The sequence below is a fragment of the Pezoporus occidentalis genome, unplaced genomic scaffold, assembly GCF_034315485.1.
Source record: "Pezoporus occidentalis ecotype Australia unplaced genomic scaffold, CSIRO_AGI_Poc_V1 ctg11, whole genome shotgun sequence".
NCBI classification, from domain to species: domain Eukaryota; kingdom Metazoa; phylum Chordata; class Aves; order Psittaciformes; family Psittacidae; genus Pezoporus; species Pezoporus occidentalis.
Window position 1 is genome coordinate 4,934,486 of NW_026912886.1, and position 17,228 is coordinate 4,951,713.

General features: G+C 35.4%; 1 protein-coding gene across 5 annotated transcripts in view; it reads left to right on the forward strand.

Moving 5' to 3' along the window:
* Positions 1-17,228, forward strand: part of WDR72 (WD repeat domain 72) — a 112,694-nt gene that overhangs the window by 20,349 nt on the left and 75,117 nt on the right. For all 5 annotated transcript variants that reach the window (XM_062628122.1, XM_062628112.1, XM_062628142.1 and 2 more), the window contains 6 exons: positions 1,115-1,260; positions 1,622-1,718; positions 2,979-3,120; positions 3,615-3,857; positions 4,247-4,467; positions 5,799-5,994. In XM_062628122.1, coding sequence (XP_062484106.1) covers positions 1,115-1,260; positions 1,622-1,718; positions 2,979-3,120; positions 3,615-3,857; positions 4,247-4,467; positions 5,799-5,994 — 1,045 coding nt within the window. The remainder of the gene's footprint in view (positions 1-1,114; positions 1,261-1,621; positions 1,719-2,978; positions 3,121-3,614; positions 3,858-4,246; positions 4,468-5,798; positions 5,995-17,228) is intronic.

The following is a 17,228-nucleotide window of genomic DNA, read 5'->3' on the forward strand; positions in this document are numbered from 1 at the left end:
TTGGGATATTTAAAAAGTCTGTACAGAAGCATTTATAAAGAAATTCCATGTATACAGTGGATAGGGGTTTCATGGCAAAATCTGTGTAACATGCATTGCTTTCTGTTAATTTCTATAATGCTTTTTCCACAAGGGGTGCATGTTTCTTGTGCTATCTCCATTATGCATTCTAAGCTTAAGGTAATGTTATAGGTACATAAGTAATGCTGGTTTTTCAACTTGTAGATTTCAATGAATTTACAGCTTTAAAAAATTATGATGATCTTACTCCTTAATTAGAAAGGTATGTAAGCATAGGAGAGATTCATATGTGTTTAGAGTGGTTCCTTAACCCACTTCTGTAGTAATGAAAAGCTTATAAAAGCAGATTAACTAGAAATTACAGAATGAATAGAACTAAACTATGAATAATTCATAGAAATCCTAGTTCCTCTCACTGCTGGAATAAATTAATGAAATGTGTCTATGACTACTTTCTCTATGAGGCCACTAGGAATGTGAACAAGCAGACAATATCCTAGATTGTCCTAGTCATTTCCTGTTTTATCTTAAAACGGGAAGGTCAGAGGAAGTAAACAAGTTGTAAGTTTTTACTAGCTCTAGAAATGGAAGAATTCATGCAAGCAAAGGGGATTATGTTCTTTGCTTTCAGTTAATTTGTGAAAAAGAAAAATCTGTTGCTCCCAAAGAAGAAAAGAAACTCTTTTAAGATGGGTGCTGTGATTATGCCAGCAGATCCTCTTTTCAAGCATTTATAGCTTCTATTAGTCTTCCATGTCATGTTTGTGCTAAATTCATTACCTACTTCTCTATAAGAAATTAATAGTCCTGTAAATATTAATAAATGCAAGGCAAGGAAGTAAACCCAATCCAAAATCACCTACTATAACAGAAGGCTTTAATGCTGTTTCTTTTCTGTTGTCACTTTATTTCAGAAGTGTAAGGCTTGATTCTGATTTTGCAGCAGTTTGAAGTATGAAAACTGCTTTGGCTTTAAAAGAGTTAGACTACAAAGAGCCAAGTTCTACTTATTACCCATTGCCTCAAACCAGCTTGAATTAAAATGAATGTCTAATATTTATATTTTTTTTTTGTTTTTCTTTTCTGAGCTTAGGTCTATGATTACTGTGATTTCTCCTTGCTTTGTACTGAGTTTTGTAGAAGTGGTCAGTGCTTTGCTGGTGGAGAAGTGCTAGCAGCTTACAGACTTATCATCTGGACAGAAGATGGTCACAGTTACATCTACCAGCTGCTGAACAGGTGGGCTCAGATGGGAAATTCACACAAAAAGTTCAGGTACAAGATGAACTTTGGGAGGTTTATTATGGAAAATCTCTGCATGTTGCAAATGATCAAAAACCAGAACAAAACCACTTTGGCACTCAAAGGTTTACCCTGAGTTTGACAGCCCTCCGTCTTTGTTTGACACAGCAGGGGACATAGGAATAAGATTAGCCATGTAGAACTTGGGCAGCTGGTGCTGTGATTTCAAAAAGTCGCTTGTAATTACTTATTCGGTAACTTTTAATTGAACTTGTGAATCTTGGATGTCGCTGTTCTGCTTTCTAAAATCTGACTTTTTAAAGCTTTTTTTTTTTGCCTTTTTTTTTTGATAATGCAGTGGGCTTTCTAAAAGCACATATCCTGCTGATGGCAAGGTGCTGAAAGAAACTGTTTATCCTCATTTACTCTGCTTTACTGATGTGAAGGAAAAAAAGGTAAATTGACAAATGTTTAGAGTAAGCTTTGAAAATTCAGTCATTATTTATTTGCAGTTACCTGAATGGTCCCTAAAAAAATGAGTCCGTTGACAGATTTTATTGTTCTATGAAAACACTGAATAAGACTTGCTTATCCCTTTTTTTTTTTTAATTTTTCACTTGCAAACTAATATCATATTTTTTTCTTAGTTCTTGGCAATGGATACTTTTTCCAGGGAGGAAAAAAATCCTGCCTTTTCAGCTATAGAAAGGCTGGTTGAAGTAATTTTTTAGTTGTATTGCTAATACTGTTTATGAAATAGTAATTATTGGAAGATGTGGCTTTAATTCCTGCTTGCAGTTGCATTAGCTTGTGTATTTATATGAGAGCTCAAGCAGGTCTTTAAACAATTTCTCAAGGTATGCAAGGGTATGTGACTGGAAACATTGTCAAATATAAACTTATGTGATGTTTTCTAGCATTCTTTCTTTCTGCTGACAAATACAGGCTCTTAGAAAGCATTTTTGTTGCATACTCTTGCAAAGCCTGACAGATTTCATTTTCGGTTGAAGGACAATAGCACAGGCCATTCAGCTTTTCCCCCAAATGATGTGATCTAAAATCAGATAGGATAACTGCTGAAGGATGCCAAAAGGTCAGATATTGTGAGGGAAAAGAAACAGCCAAAACACATGGCTGTGGGTTACAATGTTGTTAGGAAGCTCATATATACTTCCCTCAAAGCGTATGCATTTTTAAAATAATCTCACCTGCCCTTTTCTAATATTTCTGCTTTTATATTTACCTATCTGAATAATTTTATAGCAGATTTGAGAAACAAAACTGCCTGTCATGATCAGTTTTGATCTTCATTCTTAAATTATAAACTTAACAACATGATAGTAGAATTGCTTAGTGTATAATTTACTCACAAACTTCAATCTTGTAAAATATATCCATCATATGGGGATGTTGTTAAACTGTCTTGAAGGAGCAGTATTAAGCTGTGTCTACATGAAGTAAACGTGATGTGTGGAACAAAATAGTTTGTGCTGATGGCCTTTCATCTACATAATTTACTGTAAAGTATCTGCTTGTGGGATTTTTATCCTCCTGCACACGTCTCCCGGTTTACTTTCATGCAAAAAAAGGACCTTGATTTGGTGTTCCAAGACAGCTCCACAGCACAAAGCTAAGCATTCACTTCCAACGTACATGCCTGGTATCCACATTTTTTCCTTTGTATCAGCATATTGATTTACTGTTTCTTTTGGCAGAGTTTTTCTTTTGTCATGGGCTTCATGAATGAAAGAAAGGAGCCTTTCTATAAGGTTCTTTTTTCTGGTGAAGCTTCAGGAAGGATCACTCTGTGGCATGTTCCTGATGTCCCCGTATCAACATTTGATGGTTCTCCAAAAGGTTTGAAAATTCTGTGCCCTTGATACCCTATTTTAACTATGTCTTAAAGTCAATTTTCGTTAAAACTTAAATTCTTATGAAAATACTTTCACACTAGGGAGTGAGGCTCACCTACTCATTGTGTGATGACTGCCTGGAGTTAGAAGGGGCAAAACACTAACAAAGATGGGTGTCTAGAAATTCTTCACAGAACAGAAAATGTTTCTGTTTCCTTGCTGTCAGCCCATAAATAATTCTGTATCAAATGTCATGAAAATTTACTTAGTTGCTTCTGCTTACTGTTCTTCATAGGGAGGTATAAAAGAAGGGGCTTTGTGAGACGTAATCTAGTGTTGGAATAGCACCTACTGATTTTCTGTCCGTAGGCTGCAGAAGGGATAAGTTGGGAAGTGATGAGGAGACAAAAAAATATATTGCTTTGGTTGGATTTTTATTTTGGTTTGAATAATAAAAAAAAAATAATAAATCCCTGACTTACTTCCCACACCCTCTAGAGATCCCAATTACAGCAACATGGAGTCTTCAGGATAATTTTAGTAAACAACATTCAAAGTCAGAGGGCATTATTGATCATCTTTGTGCATCTAAAGATGGAATCGAAAGTGCAGTTGTCAGTTCCTCTGTATACATACCCAGTCTCGATAAGCTTGTGTGTGGATGTGAAAATGGGAAAATTTTTGTAACGCTGGGTTTAAACACTGCAAGAGCAAGACTTTTGGAAAACACATCTTTGAAAGGTAAGTTGTAAGGATTTTTTTGAATTAATCTTAATCAAGCACAGGTGACTGCCTAGGGGTGATGGTCAGGGGTTGAATGGGAAAAATGAAAGATGAGGATGTTCCTTTCCCCTTTAACTGATCTGTTAGATCACAGCTTAGTAGTACTAAGGTGCTTTGCTCTGTTAGGAGTCCTGAAATGGCTGTGGGGATCGAGTGGGGGTGGAGTCACCTGGAAGTGAGATACGTGGAACAACTACTGCCCATATCATGACATCTTTGTCTTTTACCCCTCTGTAAAGAACTGTTGTATTTAGTCTTTTGAGTCTCCTGACATTTTATGAAATGTACTATAAAATACAGAACTATTCATAAAGAGCAGAAATAATTTGTGTACTACCTTGTTTCAGATAATGTACCTTACAAGGTTCTGAATGGTCATAGTACCAGAGTCACTTGTTTACTTTATCCACATGATAAATCGGTAAGGTTTGATCCAAGCTGGCTGTTATCAGGGGGCCAGGATTCTGTTGTGATCTGCTGGGATATATTTACTGGAGGCATTTTACACCAATTTAATCTGCAAGCTGGTCCAGTGACAGAGCTTTTGCGATCTCCAGAAAACTATAAAGTAAGTAAAAGCATAATAAATTATGTCTAAAAAAAAAAAAACAGAAAAAAGTATCTCAAGATATGTGCGTATATAAAGTTAAAAACCATCTGGCAATACTTTTATCCTTGAGCACTCTATCCTTAGTTTATATTTCATTAATTATCTTGTTTGCAAGTTGCTTTTAATTTCAGAAGGTTGATTTCTTATGAGTTTAACTTCAGTGGTTAAGAAAAATGATCTCAAACCTGTGACATGTTAGATTGAAGCTCTTTACATTCTAGTCACTGTTCTTAATATCATGATTATCAGTCTTCATGTTAATCTGATTATGTCCTAACTTCTGAAGTTAAAAAGTGTAATCAGTAAGGCTAGGGGTTAGAACATAGTAAGGAAAGATTTGGACCAATAGTATTTTAATCTAAATTTGTATGGTTAATTTTGGTTCTTGACGCATTCTTGTGGTCCTTTGCATACATATTTTTGTCATTTATGAGTTTCAGAATAATTTTGTATATTTTAAGTGAAATTTGTAATAAAATGTTAGATTTATTGTAGTGAATGCAGTATGAAAATTTGTGGAATGAATCCTGTCCCCGTTGTATTCCATGGGATAGGGATTTCATCTTTTTCCTCTCAGAAAGCCTGTGAAATCATATTTGATACTTAAGGTTGACTCAGAGTTCACTTACATACCGATATTAAATAGTCCATGAGATGTTTTGCAATGGCGTAATTTCTTAATATTTGTAAGGCTTCCTTTAGCCTTTTTTTTCTGAAAACTAGGCTGGATTTAATGCCTGCTTGGGCAGTGCTTCAATTTTCTTTACGGGGATGAATCTTTCCATAGGGTGAATTCCTTTGTGTGTCACCAAAAATTACTTACAGGTACGGAAAGGAAGGCTTTTCGGAATCAGATCCATGTGGTGTAGCATACCCTATTTTTCATTAGAAATACATTACTGTTGGCTTTTGTGTCATAAGACCTGACACAATTTTGTTACGTGAACAGCAGTTTGGTTAAAGGTAACTTTTTAATACCTTTTTCTCTAGAACTGCTGCTGTATATTTGCTTATATAATCGCTGCTTTGATAGGCAAAGTATTATTAATCAAGTGTTTTAATTTGTTTTTTTAATTGAAAAAACAGGGGAGATTGTATGTTTTCATGTCAGGAGATCAGTTGTACATTTAGCCTGGTAAAAACAAATTGGAGATACAGGCTGAAATAAAACATTTTCTAAAATGAGTATGTACTGGGAAAGAAATCACTGGGCAACTTGTATGAGGCTGGTTAAAATGATGTGGTTGTGACTGGTTAGTATTGAAACTGAAGTTCTTTCTATTTTGCAGTTAAAAGACCATGGTATAGTGTGTTGTGTGTGCAGTGATCACTCTGTAGCAATTCTACACCTTCAGAAGAGAGTATGTCTCTTACATGCCAGAAAGCACCTGTTTCCTGTGAAGAAGATAAAATTTGACCCTGTTGAAAATCTGCTAATTGTTGGATGTGAGGACGATTCGGTTTATATTTGGGAAATTGAAACAGGTGAAAACACAGAGGGATTTTTTGTTTACTTTCCTGAAGTTTTGTTTGTCATGTGGTGTTATACAAACCTAATTTTTAAAAGACCAAAGCTTAAAGTACAATATATCTGTATTTAATGAAGGACTTTGCAAAATGAGTTCAGCATAAATTACAAGTGTGTTGTGTTAGTAGGCTATTTAATATTTTTAAGCTGGCATAGGAAATGCCTTCTGGTGCTTATTTTTTCCTCAAATGTACTGAATTGCTGCTTTAAATAAAAAGGTTTAGAATAAAATGAAATTGAACTAACAATTATAGTAAGTTAAAAAAAAGTGGATTTATACTGTGTGATTTTTTTTTTTTTTAGAGCTAGTAATATGAAGTTCTCATTTTTGCATTGCATTTTAAGATTTAAAAATTCTTTTCATCTCTGTTGAAAAACACAGAAGGGAAGGTGTGACTGTTGTATGCAGTGTTGTTTTTGTTTTTCTTTGGTGTCTTACTGTTGCTGAGTGACTATATGATGGCTTTGCTTAGAATTTTAGCTTTAGTTGCAGTGCTGGGAAAAACAGTACAAGGTAAAATTTTCAAAAGTTAACATTAGACTTTGAGTTAGGGTACTCTAAACTTGTTATCCTGCTTTTATTTGCTGTTGCTTCCTGCATAGCTTTGAATTGTGTTTTCTGATAAATATTTGTCATCCTTCTTATGTGTGTTCTGGTATGTATCTAGTTGCATGATGTTTTCTGTTCATTTTCTCCGGTCAGGAGGGGGAATGGATTCTACCCTTCTGCTCAGTCCTCTTTTTGGAGGATTTGTGGAACAATACTGTCTTGGGATCTTTCTTCCTGTCCTGTTGTTACTTTAATCCCTTCATTTTACTAGTCTCCTTCAGCCTATTTGCAAGATTACAAACTGTTACTTTCCTCTCCTCTTTTCTCATTCCTCTAAAGGAAGAATGCCTCCTCTCCAATGTGTTCTTTTCTGTACCTGAAGCTATTATGAGATCCATGATTATTTACCCCTCTGTAATGGCAGCACGCACTTTTTCTATGCAAATAGTATTTCTGTTAACAGTATAAGCTGTTATACTGTTATGTCTGCCCCTTTATATGCTATATATTATCTCTGCTATGTATACTATTTATCTGCCCCTTTACCAAAAAGCAAAAATGTGAAATTAATTTGATTGTCTACCTGCTTTTTCTGTAACAATCGCCAGAAAGTCACCTTTACTAGTGGTAAACTATTAAAGGTAGGATGGAAAGATATTATACTAGATTCCTGTTGTAACTAAGGGAAACGAGAGCAGGCATTTGAATGTTCAGCAATCATTAACAAATACACACAGTTTTATGGAGAAGCTTGTAAGGATGCCACAGGTTTTCGGCTGTTCTGTCTACACCTTCATTGCTCTTTTAAAACTGATGTTGAAAACAGTTGAGAAATTTAGTTGTGGGTAACCTTGATATCAGATGTTTTCTTTTATGTCACAGCTAAAAGGGATACTTCTCAAAAACATGTAACAGTAGGTAGGCTGTTTCCTAAGTACAGATCAATTTGAGAGTGAGGCATCCTTGAAGGTGATTGTACTTACACATTAGTTAGCATTTCTAGTGGAGTAATTTTTGACCAAAGGATTAGCATGTGTTTGAAACTCTGCAATAAAATTGAGCACAGAAGTGTAATAAGGAACAAACAGAATTTTTTGTTTCCTTATAAATCTGTTGTCATAGCTATAATTTGAAAATGATTTTCCTCAGTTACTATCAGAACTTAATCACTTTAAGAAAGGAAATAGATGAGATACTAAAGCTTTAAAACAAACTTGAGCATGTAATGATTATTTTTCATACATACTTTTACAATATATTTGCCATGGATTCCTCATAGTCTGTGCTATTGTTATATTTGTAGGGTACAGTGCAACAGCTCCTTGGGTGCTCCTGTGATGTCAGTTAAGGTTAAAGTTCACAAGGTGGCAAGTCTTCATGTGCCTTTTGAAAAGACATTGGATTATAAAGGGACTCAGACCACATAGAATGTCAATCCAACACTTTATATCCTTAAAAAAAAACAACAAACTGAAAACCCCCACCCAACCTTCAAGCCAGAAGACCTATGCTAATGATATGAGAGAGTATAATTTAATTCATCATATCACAAAAAATAAATTTGTGTTGAATTAGTAACAAAGCTTATTTCTAGAGCTGTAGGGGCAGCATGAAGAAACACTACTTCTTATCAAGGCATACCTTTAGTAGGACTTGTGCAGTAGTGCTTGCAGGAGGATGCACAACAGAATTGTGCTTGTATTGTGCACTAAGGGGGCTTGTGTCTTGTACTTTCACAATTTTAAGATAAACATAATATCTTTTTCTTTGGTCTAGATATTTTGTGTAAAGTGTGTATTCTGGTAAAAATTTGGAAGGTTAAAATATATCCCACATCTAAAAAAAGGCCAACTGTGCAAGTTCTCAGCTTTTTACTTGTTCAGCCTTTTATTATTACTTCAGGAATGTGTAATACTAATTAGAAATGGTGCTGACAGGTTACAAGTATTCCAGACTTCTGGAGCTAATAAATAATTGCTAAATAATTCACTCTGTCATCTTCAAACTGAAACTTTTGGTTGTTGATATAAAGAGCTGTCTGTGTAGAAAAGGCAGTTCTGTATGTGGTGGCTTTGAATTAACCCCTGACAATGGGGATACATTGCACATTTTGGTGCAGTGGGGTTCTTCAGTTAAACAATTTCTTTCCTAGATTTCCAGACAGTAAGTACTGTGGAGTAAATTCAGTGCTGCTGCATGTGCTTAACAATATGAAAAATGATTTTGACTCATTAATTCTATAGAGATGCAAATTCTTGCACTCAACAGCATAAGAACTAATAGCTTCTATCACCATACAATGCCCAAGGCAGCCCAAAGGAGGGCTTGGAGCAGAATTACATCTTTAATGCAATTTTATTTAGTACAGCTGGATAACTTTGTGCTAAAGTATAGTGAATTCTTTCTACATCAGTGAAATTTAATAGCGTAGGATTGGAATGGTACCACAGAGACAAAAATTAGGGTGTATTGTAACTGTCATATGTAAAAATGCTGTCTATTTCAAAGTTAGAGGAAGTAAAATTGATGCCACTGTTCGTATCTGTTGCATTCTCAGAAAGGGGGCAGATAGTTAAAAGTGTGGGTTTTACTTGCTGTTTGTATATCTTCTTTTACTAGTATCAAACAGGAATAAGAGTTACAATCACCACCTCTGAAGGAAAACAGCTGTAACACAAGAAAGGATGCAGTTATTTGCTACATTAGCAATTAACAGATTTTTTTATTTTTTATTTCAGTTAGGTATTGCTGACTAAAAGGTGCCATCTAGGGTGAATACCTGGGAAAGCCTACTAGGATGTAGCATAGTTGGTTTAATGTTGAATTATATCTGTATTGCAGGAGAACACAAGAGGTCATGGCGTTGATCCTTGAAATTGGCCTGACCCAGATCAAGAGCTATGTAGATACCTTCTCTGCCCAAGTGTCACTGAAGTATTGTTCAGCTATATGGGAAAGCTGTACACAGCATTACAGACAAACCTCTCCAGAAACACAGCAGCCTTTCATCATGATTTTCATCTGTTGGCAAGTGAACAGGCAGCTGTGCATAGTACCACATGCTTATGCCTGCAAGTGTATTCCCTAACTGTTAACTAGGGTGAAGAGTAGTGGTAGCCCTGTGCTTGGATTCTATTATGCAAATGGACATAATATAAACTTTTGTTGTTTCTGTAGTTAAAAAGTGTTTGTTTTATTTCTTGCTGTGCAGTTAGCTTCATGACTGAAGCTTTGCCTCTTTAAGTGAAAGGGGAGGACCTGATTTTGTCAGACTTGTATCACGTTTGCAGTTAAAAATAAAAATAAATCTGAACAGCGTTACTGTACTGGAGTTAATGGATAACTGGGAGAACAGCCAGTCTGTGCGTAACTTCAGGCTGTGGGTTCAAGAATTTGCATTAATATTTCAATATTTACACTGGTGTAGAGTGGCCAATAATTCTGTTGAATTTGACAGAAGACTTGACAAAAGTTTAGGGGCATCTAGTACCTATGACTGCCTCTCAGTTATACCAGTTTAGCTTCAAAACTGTTCTTCCATCAGGTAATTAAGAAGCAGGCCCCTTAAGCAGATAAAAGACTCCATTGTACAGAACAGTTCATTGTCCAATTTCCTGTGACAGAGGCTGATGTACTTTTTCAGAAAACATTCTGAGGTTTTATAAATATGTCTTTTAGAAGGCTTTCATAATAGCTTTTATTATACTTTGTTGTGGGAGGAATGTTGTCACGCAGATTAAAATGCAAACTAGTACTTCTTCATGTAGAATGTGTTGTACCCTCTGTTCATGAGACTGCCAAAGATACCTTATTTTACATAGTGAATGGGAGGTTACCAGAGATTTGTGGGCTGCCTTTAGTCCAAATAAATAGGCATTTCAGCATAGTTTATGCTGAAATGTGTTGAATACCATGAGTGCAGTTGACTTCAAATGAAATTTATCTAGCTTGAGATTTCTATCTATACTTAAGAACTCTATTTATACTTAAGTCCTCTATCTATGAGCTAGTCGCTCATGTTGGTTTTATAATGAACAGAAGGAAATAGGAATAAGTAAAAGTCTTTTTCCCCACGTACTACAAGGGAAGTCTAAAGGAGGAGGAGGAGGGAGGGGGGCATAACTTGCTCCCTGCTGCTTTTATAGGTCTAGAATAAGATAAATTCAGTCTCATCCTTGTAGTCCTTTGGAACAAAGAAATTATTCTAAGTTCAAATGTCATTATTACACGTGCATGGGGGGTAGTGTTGTAAAAAAACAACAAGCCACAACAGAAGCCATGAACTAATTGTGTAGTTTAGTGCATTTACCTAAATTTTAATATGCTGATAGGGCAACTTTCCATTATAACTTTCCATTATAGTAGAATATCTTTCCATGACAAATATTGATCTAATAATACATTTGGAATATTAACATAGCATGTGTACAGGATATGCTCCAAACTTATGTGTGCTAGAAGACAAATACGAAAATCAATAACAAATTTTATTCTAATTAAAGTGCAGAATATTTTTTCCAATAGCCACCACTTGAAATCCACTTCAATAAGGAAATAGTTACCTGTATTGCTTTTACATTTTCCTAAACAGTTGGTCTCTTCACTTTTTTTTAAAAGGGTAAATATCAGTATGATAATATGTAGTAATAAAAGGATCAGTGCTTTTTTACTTGCAGTATACAACATATGGTAGCATGTCTACAGAGCCACGTTGCTAATATGTATTCAGAGCAAGGAAGGAATGGGTAGAATTTAAAGAGCAATCTTCCTCGCTCAGAGATAGCAATCTCCATTTATCAGAGGTAGATTTAGCCTTTCAATTAGTACTAGCTTAATATAACTTCATTCTGTGAAGTTCATCATACTTGTAGACAATGAATTGTCTACTAATTTCCTGTTGTTTCTATTGCTTTGCAAGTCTCGTTCTGTTTTATTGTTTTACAACATGCTTAGTGTGAGTTTAAAAATATAATAACATCATTTAATAGAACTTCCTGTTCATTATCATAAGACATGTTTAACTTTACATTGCCATGTGATATTTTTCATACTCGACCAGGGAGTGCAAATTTGATAACTTTCTTGCATCTTGATGCTAGCTGCAACACTAAAGCCCCCTTGAAACATATGCCTGAAGAGTATTTCTGCTGACGTCAGATCTCCTGTATAGTCAAAAATAAGTGTATGCTTACAGTCCTTTTGAGAAGATGTGGTGGCTTTATCATCTTCCAGGCTGTTTATCTGAATACACTGGGGATTGTCTTATTGCATTGTTGTCTATGACACTGTCGCTACTGTTATTGTTAATATGATGTATTGGAATAAAGTCAAGTGCAGATACCACTCACTTGCATTCATAGTGCCAGCCTAAACAGTACTCCATGTGACAAAGGACCCGTGTCCAAAATGCAGGAAACTTTTTATGATCCTTTTAAGTGGATCAGTAAAGGTGCTTTCTTTCACGTGTTATTGTACTACTGCCATTATAATTTTTCAATAACTGTGTAGAAGCTGTTTTTAAAAAATGGTTTGTGAGTTCTAAAACCGAAGTTCAAAAAACTGTGTCATATTTGAAACCCCAAGCCTAGGGGGTCTTGCTTTTCTCATACAAAAGGGCATTTTTTATTTATTTTTTTTTAATACACAAAACCTGATTTATTAATTTTGCAAAAGTACTGAATACTCTTGAAGGCTCCAGTCCTTCAGAAACAAGGAACTCCATTAATTTTTGATTGAAAATGTCTAACAGATTTTTACAAAATGCTTAAATTATTTATATATAATTTTCCAATTCAGTACTGTTTTTTTTTTTTCCACATTGTGCTTCCTAGCTATGCAAGAGCTGTGGTGATCATAGTGATTTTTAGCACTTAATCTGTGTTTCAGTTAATGGCAGTGGTGATTTTACTGTACCTGCTTGAAATGTGCATTGCTGGGAAATAAAATTCATAAGGCATTTGAATATAAAGCTTAAGTATAGTACCTGCTTGGTTGCTCTTTTATTCAGTGACTGTCCTCTCCTCCAAATTGTTTGTGGATCCTTAGCTACTTGGTAGCATTCTGTGCCAATTAATTACATACAGGACATGGAATAAAAAATAAAGGACAACTAAAATTTTCTACATAAAATTGAATTGCTGTAGATGACAAAGATTAAAACAAATTGTCAAAGGAAAGTGTGTAACTGTACACGTAGGAAGGAAAAGACATTTAACCTTTAAATAGCTCAAAAGATGTAAAGATCATTTGTGCAAATCTAATTGCACAAAATAGATTTGTGTACTTCTGCATTTAGTTTTCTTTCCATGTACCTCTGAACTCCTGAGAAAAATTACTAAATATCTGTAATATTGCTTTATCCTCACTGTTTAATGTGTATTGTTTTCCCTACTTGTGCTCTAATTGTATCCTTTTTTGAATATATTTTTCTTGTGTTTTGCCGTGTTGGGTATCGCATTATTTGGGTGCATAGTAACAATATTTCTGCCATTTTCCTGCTAAGTGCAGAAGCATCACAGTTGTTTTGGTTTCTAACTTCTGCACCCAGACAAAGCAGGAATCCTACAAATGGCAGTGCTTTCCATAGAATAATTCTTAGGATGTTCTAGGTGTTCCATAATATTAAAAAGTGTTTTAATGTGTACAGTGTACCAGACACTTGCATAGAAGGGCCTGCTACCTAAGTTTTTCTTTGCTATTACTACCTCTCTTTGCAAACTTAACATGTTGTTGATTCTTATACATAATTTCCTACATGTGTTTTAAACGTATTAAAAACCCTTGCTTTTTTAATAGAGGTAAATGAAAGACTGTCACTTTCATTGACTGAAATAAGATTGATTCTGTGTATGTCAGCATGTGGGATGTATTCTGTATAGGCTTTGTTTGACCAAACAAAAAAAGTAATGGTGCTTCAATTAAAATTGTCACTGTAGTGAAAACTAGACTTCAGCATTGACAGTGCATTTCACAGAAGTGGGATGTTCAGCTTTGATTCCATACTTCAAGGTATGAAGATTTTATGAAACACCTGTGTGCTTTCATGACTTAAACCTGAATGATAAATGATTTGAAACACTTGCTGAGAAACAAAAAATCCCACCACCTTAAGGTGGAAGCCAAGCATAGAAAACTTGAGCTCAAGCATTTAAAAACTACACAGGTATCAGTAAATTCAAACATGCTTTTAGTAAGATTGGCACCCCTTATAAAATATGCAGTGCCTAGCATTAGTCAAACCAATCTGTATGATCCCTTCTGTTACAAAAGAAACCTGTATGAAACAAATGAACAAGTTTGGAAATACCCTGAAAATATTTCTCATTATGTTAATGCCACATTGAATAATTTGACCTGTTATGTAAAAGCTCTTCTGTTTTCAGAATCATTCTTTCTGTGGAGAAAATGAAATGACCAATTGTGGTGTAATAGATCAAACCTTTGATCATTTTGATGGTCAGAAATGCTGGAACACTTTCAGACACTGTTAAAAGATAATTTGTATGTAGTTATGCGTGCTCCAATATTCTTGTAATTAATGTTGACAATAAGTCTTCTAAATCTCTCATAAAATCTATGCAAGTATCACACAAGGCGTGGGGTTGTGTGTGGCTGGGTTTCTGTTTGCTTTTTTAAGTAGACCTTCATTTAGTCTGACCTTTTTTTTTTTCTCATATCCAAGAAATTAGTGCTTGAACTATGTAGATAACTAAGGGTTAGGTTTCATCAGGTGGCTGTGAGGAAATAAGTTGTACAGTTTTAATGAAACTCTTAGAACTTGGTTCTAATAGTTTCAGTGTTTGAGTATCAGCTCTCTAAAAACAGAACTTGTAAACACGGTCATTATTTTGCTATGGATTTATGCCTAGATTATTGTAAAAGCAACAATAATTACACTCCTGTGATGGTTTTATCCTTGCAAACTTTGGTCATTTACAGTCTCTTCCGATATCTTTCCTCATTTTCCCTTTTTCTCCCTCTGTGTCTCCATCATTTTCTCTTTTTCTCTTCAGGTCATTGGTCAGAATTAGACTTGAGAGTGGCCTAGTTGATGAATTCTGTGGTTGCAGTTCATATGCTGAAGGCTGTGGTGTTGCTAGGGTCAAAGTCATAGGAGTCACTTCCTTTCTGGTTATGATAAATACTGTGTAGCCTAAAGATCTGGACTGATGTATAACTCTGTTTTAGGGTCTTTGGGAACTACATCTGGGAAGTCTTCTGTGAAACTCACTGCATGCTTTTTTTTTGTGGTTTTTGTTTTGGTTTTGTTTATTTTTCCATGTCATTTATTCCCAGGCTGTTTATCTGAAGGGGGCCTACAGGGATCCTGGGGAGGGACTCTTCATTAGGCACTGTAGAGACAGGACAAGGGGTAATGGTTTCAAGCTTAAACAGGGGAAGTTTAGATTGGATATAAGGAGGAAATTCTTTCCTGTTAGGTTGGTGAGGCACTGGAATGGGTTGCCCAGAGAGATTGTGAATGCTCCATCCTTGGCAGTGTTCAAGACCAGGTTGGACGAAGCCTTGGGTGATATGTTTTAGTGTGAGGTGTCCCTGTCATGGCAGGGGGGTTGGACCTTGATGATCTTAAGGTCCTTTCCAACCCTAACTATTCTATGATTCTATGATTCACTTTCTCCTGGCTAATGAAGTTTGCCTGTAGGGTCTGATACCCCCGTCCACAAATTCTCACAAATTCTACATGTACTCAATTCACACCCGTGTGATAACTTTCCTTCATTTTAGAATTTATAAAATATAGTTTTGGAAAGCAAGGCTTTTGTGAATACTCCTGTCTCCTTTTAGGACAAACAGGTCTTGTTTGATATTCCTAATAATAATCTCTTAAACATTTACATTGCACCTGATTTCATCATCCCTTGTGAAACTATGAAGAATAGCCCTTTACAAAACTATGGCTCAAATACTAAATACCATGTTGCATTACTAGGAGGAGTTAATTGAAGACTGAAAGGCTTGTAACTCCCCTGAAGGGAGCTTTTCGTATTTGGAAAAAGGCTCTAGTGATTTAGCTCTTCTGTTCTTAGGTCATGGTCTGACTGTCAACATTAATAGTCAGGGCAGACACCACATGGGTTAAGATCTTGATTTCTCTCCTCCCCTCCACCTTCATGCTTAAGAAGCATCCTTGGAGAAAGAGAAAACCTGCAGGGAGTGAGTTAAGCCGACTGTGGAGTACTGAACTGAGACAAGATAACTTCTTGGACCAAGAGTAACTGTAACTTTAAACAAGTAATACAATGCAACATTAAACTATTTCTGGTTTAGACAATCTTTCTCTAAGCAAGCAGCTCTGTAAAGAGATTCAAGGTATGTTCAAAGTAACATATATGATGAAATAACCTGACAGATAGAAAGTTACCCATTTACTGTAGTTTCTCTGTTCATCTACTGTCTCCTAAATCACTTTCTAAAAGATGTGAAGGATGAAGAAACATTGGCTAGCATGTTTTGACAATGCGAATGAGAAGTCTCAAGCATGAATATATATATGCTTCAGAAACTGTTTGAGCTTTTTGTTTTAATTAGTTAAGTTTTATCTGAAGGCTGACAAATGTTTTGTCTTTTATATAGCATCTTATATTTTATACATGTAAACCTCAGTTCAGTCTGTAGCTTGCACTTGAATATTTTATAGTTCTCTAAATTTGAGTCATTGTTCAGTAACTACTTATTGATGTAGAATAATAAAGGGTAGTGGAGCTTGGAAAAGTCTGTCTCAGAAAGAAAAAGCAGTGTCATCTCTTGCCTAGTCTGTAGAAGCTAGGGACATACCCTTATACTGAGAGGAGTCAGGTATCTTCATATGCGTATGTGCACACATACTGTTATGTACTTTATACTAGCTGGAACATGTATGGAACGTAGCTGTATATCTGTTAGAAAGGATGTGTCTCTTACAGCTGATAGTTGATCTCCATTATTGTGTTATTAATAATGAAGTAAGATTATATATATTTAAAACAACCATCAAACAAACAAACAAAAAAAACCAAAACCAAACCAAAAAAAAACAAATCAAAACAAAAAAAAGTGGAAATGGGGAAGATTGACATGGTAAGAAGAGCTTGTATGAGGGAGGGTTTTCATTCCAGCCATTAAGGGCAAGATTCTCATCCACAGTCCATGTTTCAGGTGATAATAAAGAAATAGGCAGAAACTGCTCACATCTCTTGTAAGCTCTTCCATTCAGCCCAGTTTAGCAGATTTAATGTATTTCAACAATTCCTAATACAGAATTATTGTCCTTTGTTGTTTAGAATAGCTTAAATGCAGTCAGGGAGACAACAGGGGAGTTCTAATGTCTTTTTTCCTAGCTTATTGTGTCTGTAGCAGAAATCCCAAGATGAGGACTTGGCTGAATTGGAGAACTGCTCTTTTTACCTGCATATGTAAGACTGCATTATATATAAGATCCTGGTAGTTTGTGGCGCTCTTCACAGCCATCTTTAGCTAAACGATATCTTGACAGTAGTTTTTTTGAAAATGTATATTCTGAAGAATGTCTGTAATGCACAGCAGTTGGACAAGACTGACATCTTTCAAATGCAAAGAAAACATCAGGGATGGTCTCCCAAGACATTCTACTTGCTCCTCTATACAGTGCTATAGTCACAGGGC